Raw genomic sequence first — 16,439 nt, 5'->3', positions numbered from 1 at the left:
TTAAATGACGCAGGGCGTTCAAGCTCCTCCGTTCCTCCACTCACCATGACCACGCTGCTCTTAACAAGTGTGTGGACTTAACATACTCACAACTTTTTTTTTTCATAAATCAATCCGCGGATGACGTGTGTGCCGAACCGAAGATATTGATCCGAATGGATCACGGATCAATGATGATCCGTTGCACCACTAACCTTAACACAGATTTCCAGGAGAGGCTTCACCATTTTAGGGGCCATGTCTTCAACATTTAATGGCAGTTTGATGCCTACAGGGAGCTCAGGAGGAGTCTGAAGCACAATGAGTCCCTCATCCATATAGATTTTAGTGAAAATTACTCATGTAAGTACAGCAGGGCTATTCAATTGGCGGCCCACGAAGGATCCGGCCCGCGAAGGCATGTTTACTGGCCCGTTTAGTGGAAAAAGCATTAAAAAATGCTGGCCGTATAGTCACCAAAATCAGCTGCCCTCTCTCATCTCCGCACAGCACAGTGTAGACTTGCTCCGCAAGGTGCGCGGCCACAACAATCCCCACCGTGCGCCCCTGCTCGTTCTTCTTCGTGTACTTTACGCACCTGATGTTGTTCTGATGACCGTTCCGCCTCGTTGAACCACCACAATGTCGCTTTCTACTTTGAAAACTTGGAAAGTTGACAGTGTATTTTGATAAGCTGCTGCACTTTTCAGACTCGTGGTGTGAGCGGGATTGGAACCGGACCAGAACCGGACCGCTACTTTCATAATAAAAATGTGGCTGTGTGTCTCCGTCCAAAATCCGCTGCACTCACGCTGCCTGCTCGCACAGATCCGCTCGTGCTCACATGCGCTGATGCAGGTCAAGTGTTTAATAGAAATATATGCAGAGACAGCACTCCTTCAAAACAACATCAGGCCATGCGTAAACCAGCCGAGGCCCGTTTGGGCTGGAGCAGTGTGAGTGCAAAGCAGAGGGGGAACTCTAAGTTAACCTATTTCTACCTGAATTTCTATGAACTGTTGAGTGAACCTATAACTTATATTTTACTTGATAAAATAAGACAATATATGCACTCATATGTCGTTCTATAGTATCTTTAGCTATTAATGTGATGCTCATCATTTTCAAGCCATATTTTTCCGGACCCTCATTTTGGATCATTTCCATCAACCGGCCCTCATTCAAAACTAATTGAATAGCCCTGAAGTACAGCAAAGAAATACAATCTGTGCATTTTGGAGGTTCACACAAGCAGGCCAGTCTGCACACTGGAGTGCTCTACACCACTGGTGAACAAGCGCCACACACCTTCTGCTCCATATCACCCTCCAGAAGACATGACCCTGTGGCCATCTGGGCCCACCTTGATCCAGTTCTGAAGGTAGTGAGAGAACGACACCCTCAAGTAAGCACACTTCATTTTTTCAGCGATGGCCCTGCAACGCAGTATTGACAGTACCTCTCAACGGAACCCTACAAGTATGGCTTCAAAGAAATAACGTGGAATTTCTTTGAGGCTAATCATGGGAAGGGGGCACTAGACGGTGTGGGTGGGGCCCTCAAGAGTTCAGCAGACTGGATTTTAGCCCATGGAGGAGACATTCCTGATGCCCAGAGCTTGTATAACAAGCTGAAAAGCCTGGACACATCTGTCGAGCTGTTCTTTATCCCAGAGAGGGATATTGAATCAATGCCTGAGGTACCTGCAATAGCTGCCATAAAAGGCACTATGAGAATCCACCAAGCTATCAGTCTGACACCTATGGAGTTAGATTTGTGTCTTTATGACATGCGAGAAAATAAATGATCTGAGAGAAAAAAAAATATTTGAGAGAAAAAATGATCACACTGATAGCAAAAGATAATAATATTTGAGACTAAAAAAAGTTTTGAGAGAAAGTATTTTTTCATAGAACATAAAAAAAAAATACATTTTTAAAATTATTTCTGAGAAAAAAAAATCTCTCTCAAAATATATTTTTTTAACTCTCCAATATAGATTTTTTGCTATCAGTGTGAACACATTTTCTCTCAAAACGTTTTTCTTCTCGCTCTCAAAACCTTTGCTCTCGAAGCAATTTCTTCTCGTGTCAGGATTTTTCTCTCGTGTCAGGATTTTGCTCACGCCGTGAAAATGATGTCAGGGGCGGGCCCACGTTCCTATTGGCCGGTCGGGTGAGCCCGACGAGCCTCCTATTGGCCGGTCGGGTGAGCCCCGTCTTGGGAGTCGAACTGAATCATTACGCCATTGTCGATTCACAGGCATGGGCTGTGTTTGAAATGCCATACTAACGTACTGCCTACTACATACTCAACGTGTATGTACTGCATACTGCCTACTAAATGACCGTTTGAGTATGCTGCTGTTCACATGGAAGTTTACACATATCATACTACATTTTTTTTGTTTTTTAACTTTATTGACATCTCGTCCTCATCTTCTCTCACGTAACTGAATCGATTACATTAGCGGTTCTAGCTCCCGTTTAATGGAAATTACTTATCAAAATATAAAGCATGATTATTATTACACTTAATTAAATATTTCTAAATATTTTAAAGTCAAATTACAATTGTCAAATGTTTTCTACAGTTTATATGCGCGCTCCCACGCTTTCCCTCTTTCTTCCTCTTACCTGAGTAGCTTCTTCACTCGCCATCGATCGCGACTATTAAGCAGCTTTTATCGATCATTAATCGTCCGTTCATAGATCATATTATACCTCTGACCACGGAACACCAGCAACCTTCACCGCGGAGACGACGGAGGCAATCTGCCCGTCGGAGGAGCTACATTATTCACATACATGGAATTTGGATTTCCCTCTGAAGTAAGTAATATGACTTATCTGGTTTAAATACGTTCCTTTATTATTTGATTATCAATAGATGTGCATATGCATGCACAAATGTAGGCTACATGTAGGCTAATATAAGTGGTTTTAATAATATCATGTATGAGTTTGGTGTGATTAAAAATAAACAAGTACAAGCAAGTGGGATATTAGTGAATAATTTATTAGACAAATAATCCATGTTATACAGGTTGCAATACGTGTATGATAAGAAGAAATAAGTAGTTTATCAACAAATGAATAGGAAAGCATTCAGAATAAATGTAATATCTGATGTTTTCTGTTACAGGTTGGTGCCAGACGGCCGTACTGCAGGTCAATCCTCATGTTCCCCCGATGGGCCTCTACTTCGGGTAAGGGGATTTAAGGAAGGACTTCTGTCTTTCAAGGTGTTCCACGGAGAACCTCGTCCACTGCTTACTAACAGAACAGATGGGTTCCATGTCCATAGTTCCACGGTGGTGATGTGGGTGACAGCGACGAAGCCAACGAGCCACTCCAGCAGTCCTGGGACATTCTCAGAGGCTAGTAGCTGCGGTGTCCGCTCCAAATGTCCAGATCCCTGTGTTGCAAGAACATGATTATTGTTGAGGTTTTATTTGTGTTTATCAGTAGTGCAGTTTATAAGTAATACCACACAGTAGTTCTTACAGACACATGTTTCCTGTTAAATGTTTTACAATTATTAGGTTGTGTACAAATCTAAATAATAAATATCTGAATATATATGATTGTTGACTCATGTTTTAGGCCTGCAGGTCTATTTCCCTCCTGCTCTGGAGGAGAGACCCTGCTGCAGTGGTTGGCATCATGGCTGAGGAGATGGGGTGTAGTGGAGTAATAGCAGGTCTTTGCTCCATCACCTCATCCATGACCATAAACACTTCCAGTGTGCAGCAGTGACCTCTCCTCCCTCATTGCTGACACTGTCAGTTCCTATAAACAACATATACATACATACAAACACTTATCGTAATCATTGTTTAGATCAACTATTCACCACTAGTCATATATTAGAATATGTACAGTAATACTGTTCCACATGGGATAAACTTAATGGACTCTGATGTTTTAACACATTGTAGATATTACCCAGCACTGACTTTGCCTGATTATTAATAAGAAAGACAACTTCATTCATGTTCAACAGAACGTTTCAGGTAGACATCTCAGGAGAGCAGTACATCTCCCATCTTTATACGCTGGTGTTCAACCTTATATTATTGAGTAGCTTAATATGCAACAGTAGCAGTTAAGCCCTGCATATGAGAATTATAACATTTAACACCACATTTTTTAAGTGAAGCCTCTCAGAGCAGCATTCCTCCTGCCGGTGAACGTCTCCTCATCGTTCCCTCCACCAGATGAGGCGCTCGGTGTCTGCATCCGTCCCTTTAACGAACGGTGCACCGCATTATTTACCGCCGTTAGTAAATATATAACCACGGTTTAACATAAGCACTATATTATTAGTTAACGTCGGTAAAAACGGCACATTTTCCGCTTCGCTTGCGCTCGCTAACCCCTATGGTAAATTACCGTCAGTAGGCTAGCCGGCTGGCAGGACCTTCGATTCGTAACGTTAACGTACAATTCCAACAACAATAAAGTAACGTTCATTATCAATACGATTTAAAAGTCAGCTGGAAACATAAAAATCGTGTTACAGTATACTTACATGTGTACGCGGTTTGTGTCGGGCTGTCGCAATCGTCGGCCATTATCCAAAACTTTTCAGAAGTCAGACGAGCCGCAATGCATTTTGGGGAAGTTGAGTAGATCTCCCAAGACTCCCAAGACGGGGCTCAACCGACCGGCCAATAGGAACGTGGCCCCGCCCCTGACATCATTTTCACGGCGTGAGCAAAATCCTAACACGAGAGAAAAATCCTGACACGAGAAGAAATTGCTTCGAGAGCAAAGGTTTTGAGAGCGAGAAGAAAAACGTTTTGAGAGAAAATATGTTCACACTGATAGCAAAAAATCTATATTGGAGAGTTAAAAAAAAATATTTTGAGAGAGATTTTTTTTTTCTCAAATAATTTTAAAAATGTATATATTTTTTATGTTCTATGAAAAAATACTTTCTCTCAAAACTTTTTTTAGTCTCAAATATTATTATCTTTTGCTATCAGTGTGATAATTTTTTCTCTCAAATATTTATTTTTCTCTCAGATCATTTATTTTCTCGCATGTCATAAAGACACAAATCTAACTCCATACACACCCGGCCAAATGAAATACAGAGACGTTTCATGTCTGTGTAAAAGGGAGGAAGGTGTTTTGGACTGCCCCTGCTTTAACCTTCAAGAGGTCACTCTAGCTAATGTTCCTGTTTCATTTGACAAGTCCCCAGCATGTGGAAAGACACCAGATAATCCTAGGAGACCAGAAATGATTGAGGTAAAGCACACTGGAGAGTGGTGCGTCTTTTATTATGACGCTGAAGCATACCCAGGTATCATCATGGATGCAGAAGGGAACAGTATGAAAGTTAAGTGTATGCAACGCCATGGCATAAACAAGTTCCATTGGCCAAGTCTTCGGGACGACATCTGTTGGTACCATGACTGGCAGGTACTTTGCCTAATACCAGAACCACAGGTTCTGAACAAGCGCTCTGTACAGATTGAAGCGTCTGCATGGAAGTATGTGGAACAGCAACTGCAGAACTGAGCCATGTCTCTGTAGAAAGGGAGAGACTGTTTGGAGATGCGTCCAAGTGATCTTTCTGTAATATTCTGTTTTTTCAAATCAACTGTTCTCCACTTTCTTCTTGTTCTACAGTTGAATGTTTGACTTTCACTGTGCAGAATGATGTACAGAGTTTAACGCTAGAAGGCCACATTAATGTCTCCTTTTGGGCATCTTTATTTAGTGGCTGCATGCAGGTTGAGTGGATCAAAACCAGTCTGTTCAACTGGTAATTTCCCCCTACATGGGAAAAGGCATTTTTTTTACATCATTTTCTTGCATTGTTCCTCGTATGTATGAGGCTATTCAATGACATTTCACAACGTGTCCACCCTGTCATGCCCAGGGTCCACCATGTTATTTTCATGTTCTATGAAAATAAACAATTTATTTTCACAAGTTAGCAACATCTTTTGTGTGGTTTCTTTATAAACAAATGAGGGCCAAATAGTATTGAAAGTTTGACCAGAAATCTTTGTTGTTAGATTTTATTTAGAAAAGAAAGTGCAACTCTCACATGAGAGACATGTGTTGATTCAATGCAAATCCACTCGCCTTCCCTTTTGTTCTCCCGAATGTTCTGTATAAATCCACCTCGTCCAGGCCATTCGGGAGACTGGATCTTCATGGATACACTGTGAATTTCCACTGTCAGTGATTAAACCTCATTTGAACCAGCCACAGAATTGGACCTGAAGAGCTTTTCTTCCACAACACGTACCTTCAGCCAAAATCTCACGCTGAACTCAGTTAAAAACTTGAGAGCCCTGCCATAGCTATGGCTTGGATTTGTTAGCAAACATTGCACCTCTGTGGTACTTGCATGTTACTGTGACAAGCATAATTTGAGGCCTGCCCAGAAAAACTTTGGTTCTAATAATACCCCAAGGCCTCCATTAGAGACCGGACCTCCGCCGACAGCGAGACCGGCCAATATTAGAGACCCGGCCGGTAATAGAATACAGGCCAATATTAGAGAATTTACGCTATAGCGCAACATTGACAGTAGGCTTGAGACGGTTTAAACATTTTCAAACCGGTCTGATACAAAGCCAAAGACAAGACTGAACTGGATATTCCGACCTTTTCCACTAGGCGTTGCACTTGCCATAGCAGAATCTCCTGAGTATGAGTGTGTTTTACACAGAAAATTGTGGTCTAATCACGGAAAGGAGTGTCAAAAATATACTGCGATCGCACCGTTTATAAATAACTTTGCTTTACTGCATAACGGCGCATCGGTGTCTCTTTTTACAAAACATCACGGCTTCTTGGAACCAGAGAGGTGGATACAGCACAGGCCATGTGACGTATTCAATGAGCGTCAGAATTCCGAATAGCTCGTGGCTTCAAAACAACTGTGAAAGGTGAACTTTTGCTCTTCTTGTATATTTACACGACTCTTCAACAAGCGAAGTTGCTGTGCATCATATACGTGTTGCTGCATACACCGGCGGGCTCATTCGTGGCTTCAAAACAACTGTGAAAGGTGAACTTTTGCTCTTCTTGTATATTTACACGACTCTTCAACAAGCGAAGTTGCTGTGCATCATATACGTGTTGCTGCATACACCGGTGGGCTCATTCGTGGCTTCAAAACAACTGTGAAAGGTGAACTTTTGCTCTTCTTGTATATTTACACGACTCTTCAACAAGCGAAGTTGCTGTGCATCATAAACGTGTTGCTGCATACACCGGCGGGCTCATTCGTGGCTTAAAAACAACTGTGAAAGGTGAACTTTTGCTCTTCTTGTATATTTACACGACTCTTCAACAAGCGAAGTTGCTGTACATCATATACGTGTTGCTGCATACACCGGCGGGCTCATTCGAGCAACTAGCGGCCTTTATCTTCCTTCAGATCAACGTACTCAACTCGTTAAATGCTCCCATGGTGCGTCCTTTAAAGCGTCTTCAATACGTCGGTACGGCGCACACATCTCCTCCCACCTCAACTGAAATGTGATCTCTGTCATGCCGCCTCAGACACACGCCGATCCATTTATAAATAAACACAACATTATTTTAATCACTTGGCATTATTGCTGTTTATTACTAATGAAAGACACGTTGGATTTAGTGCCACAGGTCGCTGATATTAATTTCCCAGAACGTGTCATAAGGACAAATGCCGGTTCAACCGGTTTGCATAAAGCAAACCCCATTTAGCCCCTTGCACCGAACCGGACAGGTGAAAACGGATATTGGCCCAACCCTAATTGACAGCTCTGACATCAACTGTATCCTAAAAACAGGAATCAGTTTGAAAGATTTGAAGGAAAAATTCTCATTATATTTAAATCCAAAATAGAGATGCATCATGATGCATCAAGAATCATTTAATAATCCAATTGTGACCTCTCTGAATCGTAACCGAATCGTAAGGTGACTGACAATTACCACCACTACAAACACCTACAGTGTTGAGTTATTTCTGTATGTGGTCACCACCCATCACTGAAGTAAACGGAAAGCAGTACAAAGGAAACAGCTTTTATGCAGGCCTTGATATTTTCAATCATATTGTCAAGGAAAGAGAATAAAACTGCCCCGGGAAGTGTGCGTGTGTGCCAGTGTTGGTAGTGCCTATCATTGACGACAGCGTGCCTGTCTTCCTGTCTTTTAGCAGCGGCAGAGGAGGACCATCGGACGGAATACCAGGGCCGTAACGGAGAATTCGATGGCCGCCGGAGTTCTGTGTCCCCTTTTCCCCATCAAAGACTGGAGTACTTCCTACCCCCATTGTTTTATGGACTGCTTCACAGGACAATGTTTTAGCATTGCATTTTAGTCCCTTTTAGTTATTTAAAGTTAAAAGTAACTTTTTTTAAATACATTTAGCAGTTTGGCTTTCCTTAGGCCGGGTCTATGTAACCTGTTCTGAAATGGTTCTATTATAATTTAAATATCGTGATATGCATCGTTATCGCAAGAGGCTGCAATGTATATCGCAATATAGATTTTAGGCCATATCGCCCATCCCTAGTGTGGATGTGTGTGCAGCCCCGCTAGAGGACTGAATTGTTCCACAAGAGGTCCAGGATTTCACTAGCAGAGCTAACTAGAAGGAAGGAGTCAACAAATGAGGTTAAAAGATAATAAAAGCACAAGAACCACTCGCCGGCTGCACAGCCCGCTCTGATAAATAAACTTCTCCAAAAAAGTTTGGAAATGTTATTTTGGTTGATTATTCCTCCCCGTTAATTATACCAATTGGTATTGTATTTCATATAGTTTAGTCACCTTTACAACGAGGTAGAACTTAGGGCCTGTCCACACGAAAACGTTTTCGGTGCATAAACGCAGAAGTCTTGTGCGTTTCGCCCTTCCGTCCAGACGAATCCGGCGTTTTCGCGGCGTGAAAACGCACTTCTTTGAAACCAGCTCTCAGGGTGGAAAAGAAAAAAACGACACCCCTCCGTTTTCCCTCCGAGAACTTCCGCATGTCCAGAGCATCTCTCCTCGCGCTGAGCGAAGAACTCCGTCCATACATCGAAGGACAGACAACAGTTATGAGGGCACCAATTGAGAAGGTCAAAAGAGTTGCATTAACGCTTTATTACCTGAGCGACGAAGGACGGCTACGGAAAACTGCGAACGCTTTTGGCGTGTCGCGACAGGCGGTGTCGGTCATTGTCAGGCAGACTTGCAAAGCTATCGCTATCCACCTGGGTCCAAAGTACATAAAGCTGCCTTTTACGGAGCCGGATCTGGTCTTGGGCTTCCATCGTGCTCATGGTATGCCAGTGTTTGGGAGCGGAAGACGGCACCCACATAGAAATAAAGCAGCCATCAACCAACTCCATGGACTACATCAACAGGAAAGGCAAGCATTCCCTTAATGTGCAGGCTGTCTGTGACTACAAGTTCAGATTCATGGATGTTGTGATAAACTGGCCTGGGAGTGTACACGATGCACACAAAGTTTTTGCAAATTCAAAGCTTAACTCATACTTTAAGATCCCTGCTCTGAAAAAGCAGATTGTGGACGACGAGTAGGCCATACCAATTTTCCTTCTTGGTGACCCAGCCTAACCTCTGCTGCCTTACTTGATGAAGGAATATCCCAGAGGTGGCTCCACACCTCAAGAACAATACTTTGGGCTGTGTTTGTGTAGGGCACGCATAGTCATCGAGTGTGCTTTCGGTCGCCTCAAAGCCAGATTTGCTGCACTGAAGAGGCCTATGGACATCAATATGAAGGACCTGCCCCACGTCATTTACGCTTGCTTTGTTCTCCATAACTTCTGTGAGTACAGTAAGGAGACTGTGGCCGAACAGTCTGTGACGGGAACAATACACAGTGATAACGATGTGCAGCCTCCTACACAACGCTACAATTGTATACCAGACTGTAGTGAGGGGGAGGGAAAGGGAGTGAGAAGAGTGCTCACAAAGTACCTTGACCCGTAACAAAAGACTGGCACAGACTGTGTGAATTGTTTGTCTATTTTCATTTTTTTTTTAAAGATTTTTTTGAGGCATAGACGCCTTTTATTAGCAGTGGATAGATCGGAAACATGAGGAGAGAGAGAGGGGATGTGACATGCAGCAAAGGACCTCCGGCCGGGATTCGAACCGGGGTCGGCTGCGTATGTACGTTCGTACATGGCATGCGCTCTAACCACTCCGCCAACTGCGCTCCCTCTATTTTCATTTAAAAAAAAAAAAAAGGTTGTGAATGAGTGTCTAGTAAAAATGAACATGACTGCAATCACTTTCAGAAATCTTTTGTTTTTATTAAAAAGCAAATGAAATTATTAACTGTCCTCAGCAGACACACACAAACTATATACAAGAAATCAAGCGTTCGTAAAGTGCAACCGTGCACCAAAGTCAACAGTGCTGTCACTCCACATCGTTTTGCAGCAGTATGCGTCTGAATGAAAATTTTGTGTCATGCTCTGGGTTGCGTGTTGGTGTAGGTGTGTGTGTTGGTGTAGGTGTATATCTTCGAGGTGGGCATTGTCCAGGTGGGTAATGCTGGAAGCCTGGTGTGGTGGGGTGCAGTGTTGTGGCGGGTACACAGGGAATTGCCCGCTGCTGCTGTGGGGGTGCGCAAACTGGGGTCTAAGCAGCAATTCCCTCATCAGGGAAAATCCATCCTGTATGGTGCTGGTGACATTTGCTATGTTAGTGTTTATCTGTGTCATGCTGTCGGTGTTGTTCTTTTCCGACTCCACAGCCAGCTCCAACATCATCCGCTTGATTTTGAGATCTTCCTCTGCCAGGCCAGCCTGAGCTTTCCTCTTCAGCCGGTCCCCTCTGTGGCTGTCCAGTTTTGCCTTGAATAAAGCAGAGCGGAATTACATTACTACTGGGCAAAAGTTAAGGCCAAAGCTATATTTGGAGTTATGTACACACCTTCACAAACGTGCATCCTTACTAATGTCCATATCAAATGGCAGTGTAGCATACTGTAGCATATAGCTGTCTAAGCTTGAAATCATGAGCCTACCTGGAGCAAAACACGGCGCTGCCTCACAACGGCAGGAGGAAGGCAGTCGAGGGATTCTCCCAAATGTGGAGATTCGGACCGCTCCGTTGTCGGTGTCGAGCACTGCGACGACGACGACGACGAGTCCGACTCCAGCAGGTCACCCGTCTCAATGCCCCCCTTGATGCAGCGTGTAGCGGGGGCGAGCCACCCCAGATCTCCTGGCAAAGCTCATAAAACACCATCACCACCCGTCCTTGGCCACTTCGACGTCCTGTGTCCACGGCCCGTCTGTACTTGCCACGGATATTTTTTTAATTTCGTGGTGACCTGAGGGGTATTCCACCAAACTCGCTAATTAAAGCGGCGCTTACCTGGTTAAGCCTGGTTAGAACTAACGCCAACTTCCACTTGTGGCTAAACCCGTTCCATTAACGCATTTCAGCCGCGCCTTGTTGAGGCTTATTCAAGCCAGGTTAAAGTTGTCTTGTGTTACGGCGTTCACGGGATATGAAGCCAGACCAGAACCGTGAATGTCGAATCATCGAGAAAATGGCAGAAAAGACCAGCGCAAAAAATATTGATGGAACTGTATGAGGAGTACAAACCCATCATAACCAATAAAGGGAATACTGTAGTGATAAATAAAAATCGCGAGGCTACTTGGGCAAGAATTGCCGAACGATGAAATACGGAAGTACCGTTAAGAGTAACATGTTCTAATATAACTCTGACTACAATTTGTCGAACGTGACGATAGCGTAGAGGTAACGTGCCGGCTTTGCATGCCGCCGGCCACGGTTCAATTCCCGACTATGGAAGTTTGAGAAACTTCTTTCTTTGTCCGGAACTCTCTCTTCTCTCTCTTTTTTTTTTTTGATAGGCCTAGTAAATGCATCTACATTGACCAACTCATTTATCTCAACAATTCAATGAACACATTCAATGAACCTATTAATGAACTCACCTGAAAGGAATTTATGTGGCTGAAAATTGCATGCAGCAATGCCTTTGTCATTGGGATATACATGCTATTAATAATAACATCTTTATGCCTATCATGTTTTTGCAAGTTATATATAACTTGCAAAAACATGATAGGCATAAAGATGTTATTACCCAAATATATTTGGGTTCTGGGGAAATTGTATGACATATTTATCATAGTTAAGGTAAAATGTTGGTCTAATTCTCTGATCTAAAGACAATTATACAGGCAAAAAAAAAAAAAAAAAACACACATGAGATGTCTTCGCCGGGATGTGAACCTGCGATGCCCACATCCGGGGGCAGGAGTATCACCACTCACCCAACTGGGGGCTTTAGATAATGATATGGCCAGTTGGTCTTAAACAAAATAAACGATTTATTCATATTTTTTTAATTGCAAGCGTGTATTCTTAGACGCTTGATGAAAATATAGTCTGTTTGTACTTGATATATGTAATTTTGGTCATTTTTGGTCTTTCACGTGACGAAATCACGAGGACTAGGCTTGGCGGAACCTTCTGCTGGTACAGTTGTTTCTGACAGACGGACTTCTCTGAAACCCCCGCTAAAGTAAGCCTGATGGTTAGCCTGCCCCAGGGCAGGCTAGTTTGGTCGGATAAATTCCCATGGTTACTTAGCGGAGAGTGCCTCAAGTCACGTTGATGGAACGCAACTCTCGCTAAAAGGTAGCGAGGCTTATCGAAATTAGCCCGGCTTTGCACTTAGCGAGTTTGATGGAATACCCCTCTGGCCTTTTGAAATAGCCATTGCATCGTGAGGGAAGTCATCTCTGGGCTCCCTCGGATACTGCTCCCGAAACGCGTTCATCAAGTCAACATATTTAGACTGGCACGACTCCCAGTCAACATTTTCTTGAAATTTACTCGCCTTGTAGTCGAGTGTGACTCGCAGCAGCAGTTCACATTCATTGTCCGTCCATACAAACGACTCAGGTTTCGATATTTCGCTCGCCATCATGTTGTGTTTGTTTTTTCTTCTTGTACTGTCTCTATACAGCGCGCAAGCTTTATGCGCATGTACCGTCTCTTCTTCTCCATTGTTGGAGTATTTTTGTAGCAGAAACAGCGCCGCAGTCGTTTTCAGTGGATTCGTCTGGACGCGGATTTTCTTGAAACGACACCAAGGCAAAACGTAGAAAAAAAGATGGGTTTTGCTTCGTGTGGACGGCCCCTTAGAAGGATCATGCATTCATGGAATGAGCAACACAGCTAACCGTGTGGGTAGTGGCCCAAAAAAATGTGCCAAAATCCCCTGCAATATTCTTCTGTTGGTATTCACTCTCATTTTGAGCTTCTAGCAGGTGCATGCCAGTCACAGCTGTGTGACTGGCACCTGGTTGGCACCTAATTAACAGAACTTGTGTGCATAGGCAACTTTGTTGAGTTTGTGTGCTGGAAGCATAAACATGCCACGTTTGTCCTTTCAGGATAAGGCCCGTGCAATAGGACCATGCCGAGGGCTTCAGCTAACTCCCCAAGTTCAGAATAGACCAAGCCGTAGAGTGCAGACAGAAACTGTGAGTGTCCTCACATGTCTATTAAATACCAACAGTCTCGGGGCAGTACACGGAATTGTAATCTCGTGATTCGTTTACATGGACATGGATTTTCCACTTGTTTTTTTTCGTCGCTAGGCACAACTTTCAACTTCACAAATAGTGTATCAATATATAATGAGAATATTACGCGTAAGCAGTTTCATGTGGAGTGAGCACTGCATCAGATGTACTTTCTTTTTAAATCAGTGCTGTGTGGATCAAATTAATGCCGATGTGAAGCAAGGTTCATGTGGATTTAGAAAAAGGACTGATAATATATGTGTTAAATTTGAGAACAAAGCCAACATGTTGGTTAACAATGAACTCAAAGCTCTTGTCATTCACAATGACAGACTGGTACATTGTCAACTGTCATTACAAGTTTACATAAACTATTTACATCCTGTCGAGCAGCGATACTCACTGCGTAGCTCACGAGCCTCTTGTGGCTCGCCAAGCCTCAATTTGTGGCTCGCATCAATGGTAAAATAATAGTAAGGCCCATGATTTCCTCGATGTGGAAAACGCGAATGGAATTGCGGAATCTGACATTGAAAATAGAATCAACTTTAAAACGCGGAATTTGTCAAAATCTGGATACACATTGTCGATAGTCTCTACTGTGTTTTAGTGGGCGGGGGTGAGACACACACGCGCGCGCACACACATACACACACACAGTGATCCATAGTCAATATTAGTCATGTCGACGAAGTGTATTTTAACATTTCAACAAGAATGACTTGACCTGCAAGAATCCATGTGATGAGCAGCTACAAACAGGATCTCACATCAGAAACGTTCTGATCAACTGATTCACAACTGAAAGTGAAACTTAAATAGCGGCAGTGGACCGACAGATGTGCCGAGTTTAGACACGTTAAAAGTCATTAATTATTGCATGTACACTTGCATATATTTATGCACGTGTATGGTCAATGACAAGGAATTAGAATTAGAACTACTAGAATTTTCTTCAGTAAATGTCTTAATATTGATTCATCAACCACATGATTAGACACCATTTGATGGAGAAAAAAATGCTCTAAAATTGTAAAACAGAATTTAGAAAAATAAAAACGGAAAATACAGAATTCGGGAAAAATGTAAGCAGATTTCATAGGGCCCTAATTACGTATACTGTGTGTTAAGTGGGATTACAAATAAGTAAGCAGATATGCTTATTTGGAGATGGCTTTTGGTATTTTGCATTCAAGGTGGCTCTCCTGTGGACTTTGTCAAACTGGTCGAATGACTGTTCAAATCAGGCACAAGGTGCCCACGAGTCGAAACAAGTCCTGGTGCAGACAGGAAGTTAAAAGACAAATATAACGGTAGATCTTAACAGCTTCCTTGTTGCTGTGACTAAAAGTCAACCGACTGTAATCTCATCTCCCATACTGTTGCATCTCCTCCTGTCACCACCATCATCTATCATTAACTCTGTTAGCACACTGCTGTTACTACTGTCCTCTGTGTGTGTGGCATTATAATCTCACCGTGTTCAGCAGTCTGGTTCATACAGTTAAACAGCAACAGAAGAGGCTGGAGGCTCTCAAACACATCACACTTTCACTTCTCCTTTTGTAAATGTAATGGTGAACCTGCCTGATGCAGGAAAACAAGTGATAACTCACTGCTTCTTTGCTCCATGTTGCTGGGAGGGTCTCCAGAGTCCTGGGGAAGGCCAACAGACCAGTAGGACATTCCTACTGGAGTTACTGGTCAACCACTATCAGAGCAGAGGAGGCCTGGCTTCAGTTGTCCGTCTGTACAAGAACAAACACAAACCCTGTTTATTAGACACAATTTAACTGTACGGTTCAAATGGTACATATTGTTTTTTAACTTGGGGGCTGCACAGTGGTGTAGTGGGTAGCATTGTCGAGGGTCCCAGGTTCGGTTTGGGTTCCTTCTGTGTGGAGTTTGCATGTTCTCTCCGTGTTAGCGTGGGTTCTCTCCAGGTTCTCCGGCTTCCTCCCACAGACATGCAGGACCTGTCTGTCTCTACATGTCAGCCCTGTGATAGACTGCTTACCTGTCTGTCTCTACATTTCCAAAAATTATATTTGGGGCTAATTAAAATATATCCGGGGCTTTAGCCCCGAATAAAACAGCCTAGTGGCGCCACTGGCGAGTATTGTCAGTTTTATGACAATTGATGGTGAATTTCAATTTGTGCCAATGTTTTTGGAGATGAGAAGCTCCACAACTGCTAGCTGCTAACCACTAGCTAGCCGGTCATGATCCCAGGTTGAGCTGGCTGGAGCAGTAGAGTGATTCCAGCTGTGGTGAGGGCGTTCCTCAGCTGGAGCTCTCTGTTGATGGTTTAAAGTTCTGCAAGCATCTGCAGGCGTAGCTCCCTTGCCAGGTTTTTGTTCATCAGACTTCATGTGTCAAAAGAATCCATTTATGCGGGTAGGCCAAGGCGAGGAGGGCGAGATTGATAATGTTAGAAAACACGTTTCTAAAAAAAAAAAAATGTGATTCCTGAAGTTCATTCCAACAGCCCTAATTCTTATACAGTCTTGTACTCTGGATTTAGCTATTAGTTTATTTCTTTTTCATATCACTTTCATATCACATTTCATCTAATCCACTAATTCACTAATGATTTAAATAAGTTAGTAAGTAAATGTCAAGTGTTCATAACAGGAAGTGGATTTACGTCAACAAAAATGATCTGCTGATTTATAGATGCCTCTACCCCAATGTAAGTCTATGGTAGGAAGTATTTGGGCCCCGTGGCATCACGTGACAGACTTGGAAAATGTAATTACGATATAGCATTTTCTTCACAGCCCAGTGCTATTGTGACACCACCACAAAGGTTGGGGTAAGTAATATTTGATAGATGGGCACTAAAGGGTTTGAAAATAAGGGTAACTTTCGTGCAGGTTGTTCCTCTCAGCCCTGCTTTAAACTT

The 16,439-nt window shown here is 43.1% G+C and overlaps 1 protein-coding gene across 1 annotated transcript in view; it reads right to left on the bottom strand.

The window, feature by feature from the left end:
* The window catches only part of lrrk1 (leucine-rich repeat kinase 1), a 196,799-nt gene that overhangs the window by 179,255 nt on the left and 1,105 nt on the right, over window positions 1-16,439 (bottom strand). Inside the window, exon 2 of the mRNA XM_084005722.1 lies at window positions 15,151-15,282. Coding sequence (XP_083861848.1) covers window positions 15,151-15,220 — 70 coding nt within the window. The 5' untranslated portion in view covers window positions 15,221-15,282. The remainder of the gene's footprint in view (window positions 1-15,150; window positions 15,283-16,439) is intronic.

The sequence above is a fragment of the Eutrigla gurnardus genome (genome assembly GCF_963514095.1).
Source record: "Eutrigla gurnardus genome assembly, chromosome: 1".
Taxonomy (NCBI): domain Eukaryota; kingdom Metazoa; phylum Chordata; class Actinopteri; order Perciformes; family Triglidae; genus Eutrigla; species Eutrigla gurnardus.
This window is presented reverse-complemented; position numbering and strand designations above follow the sequence as displayed.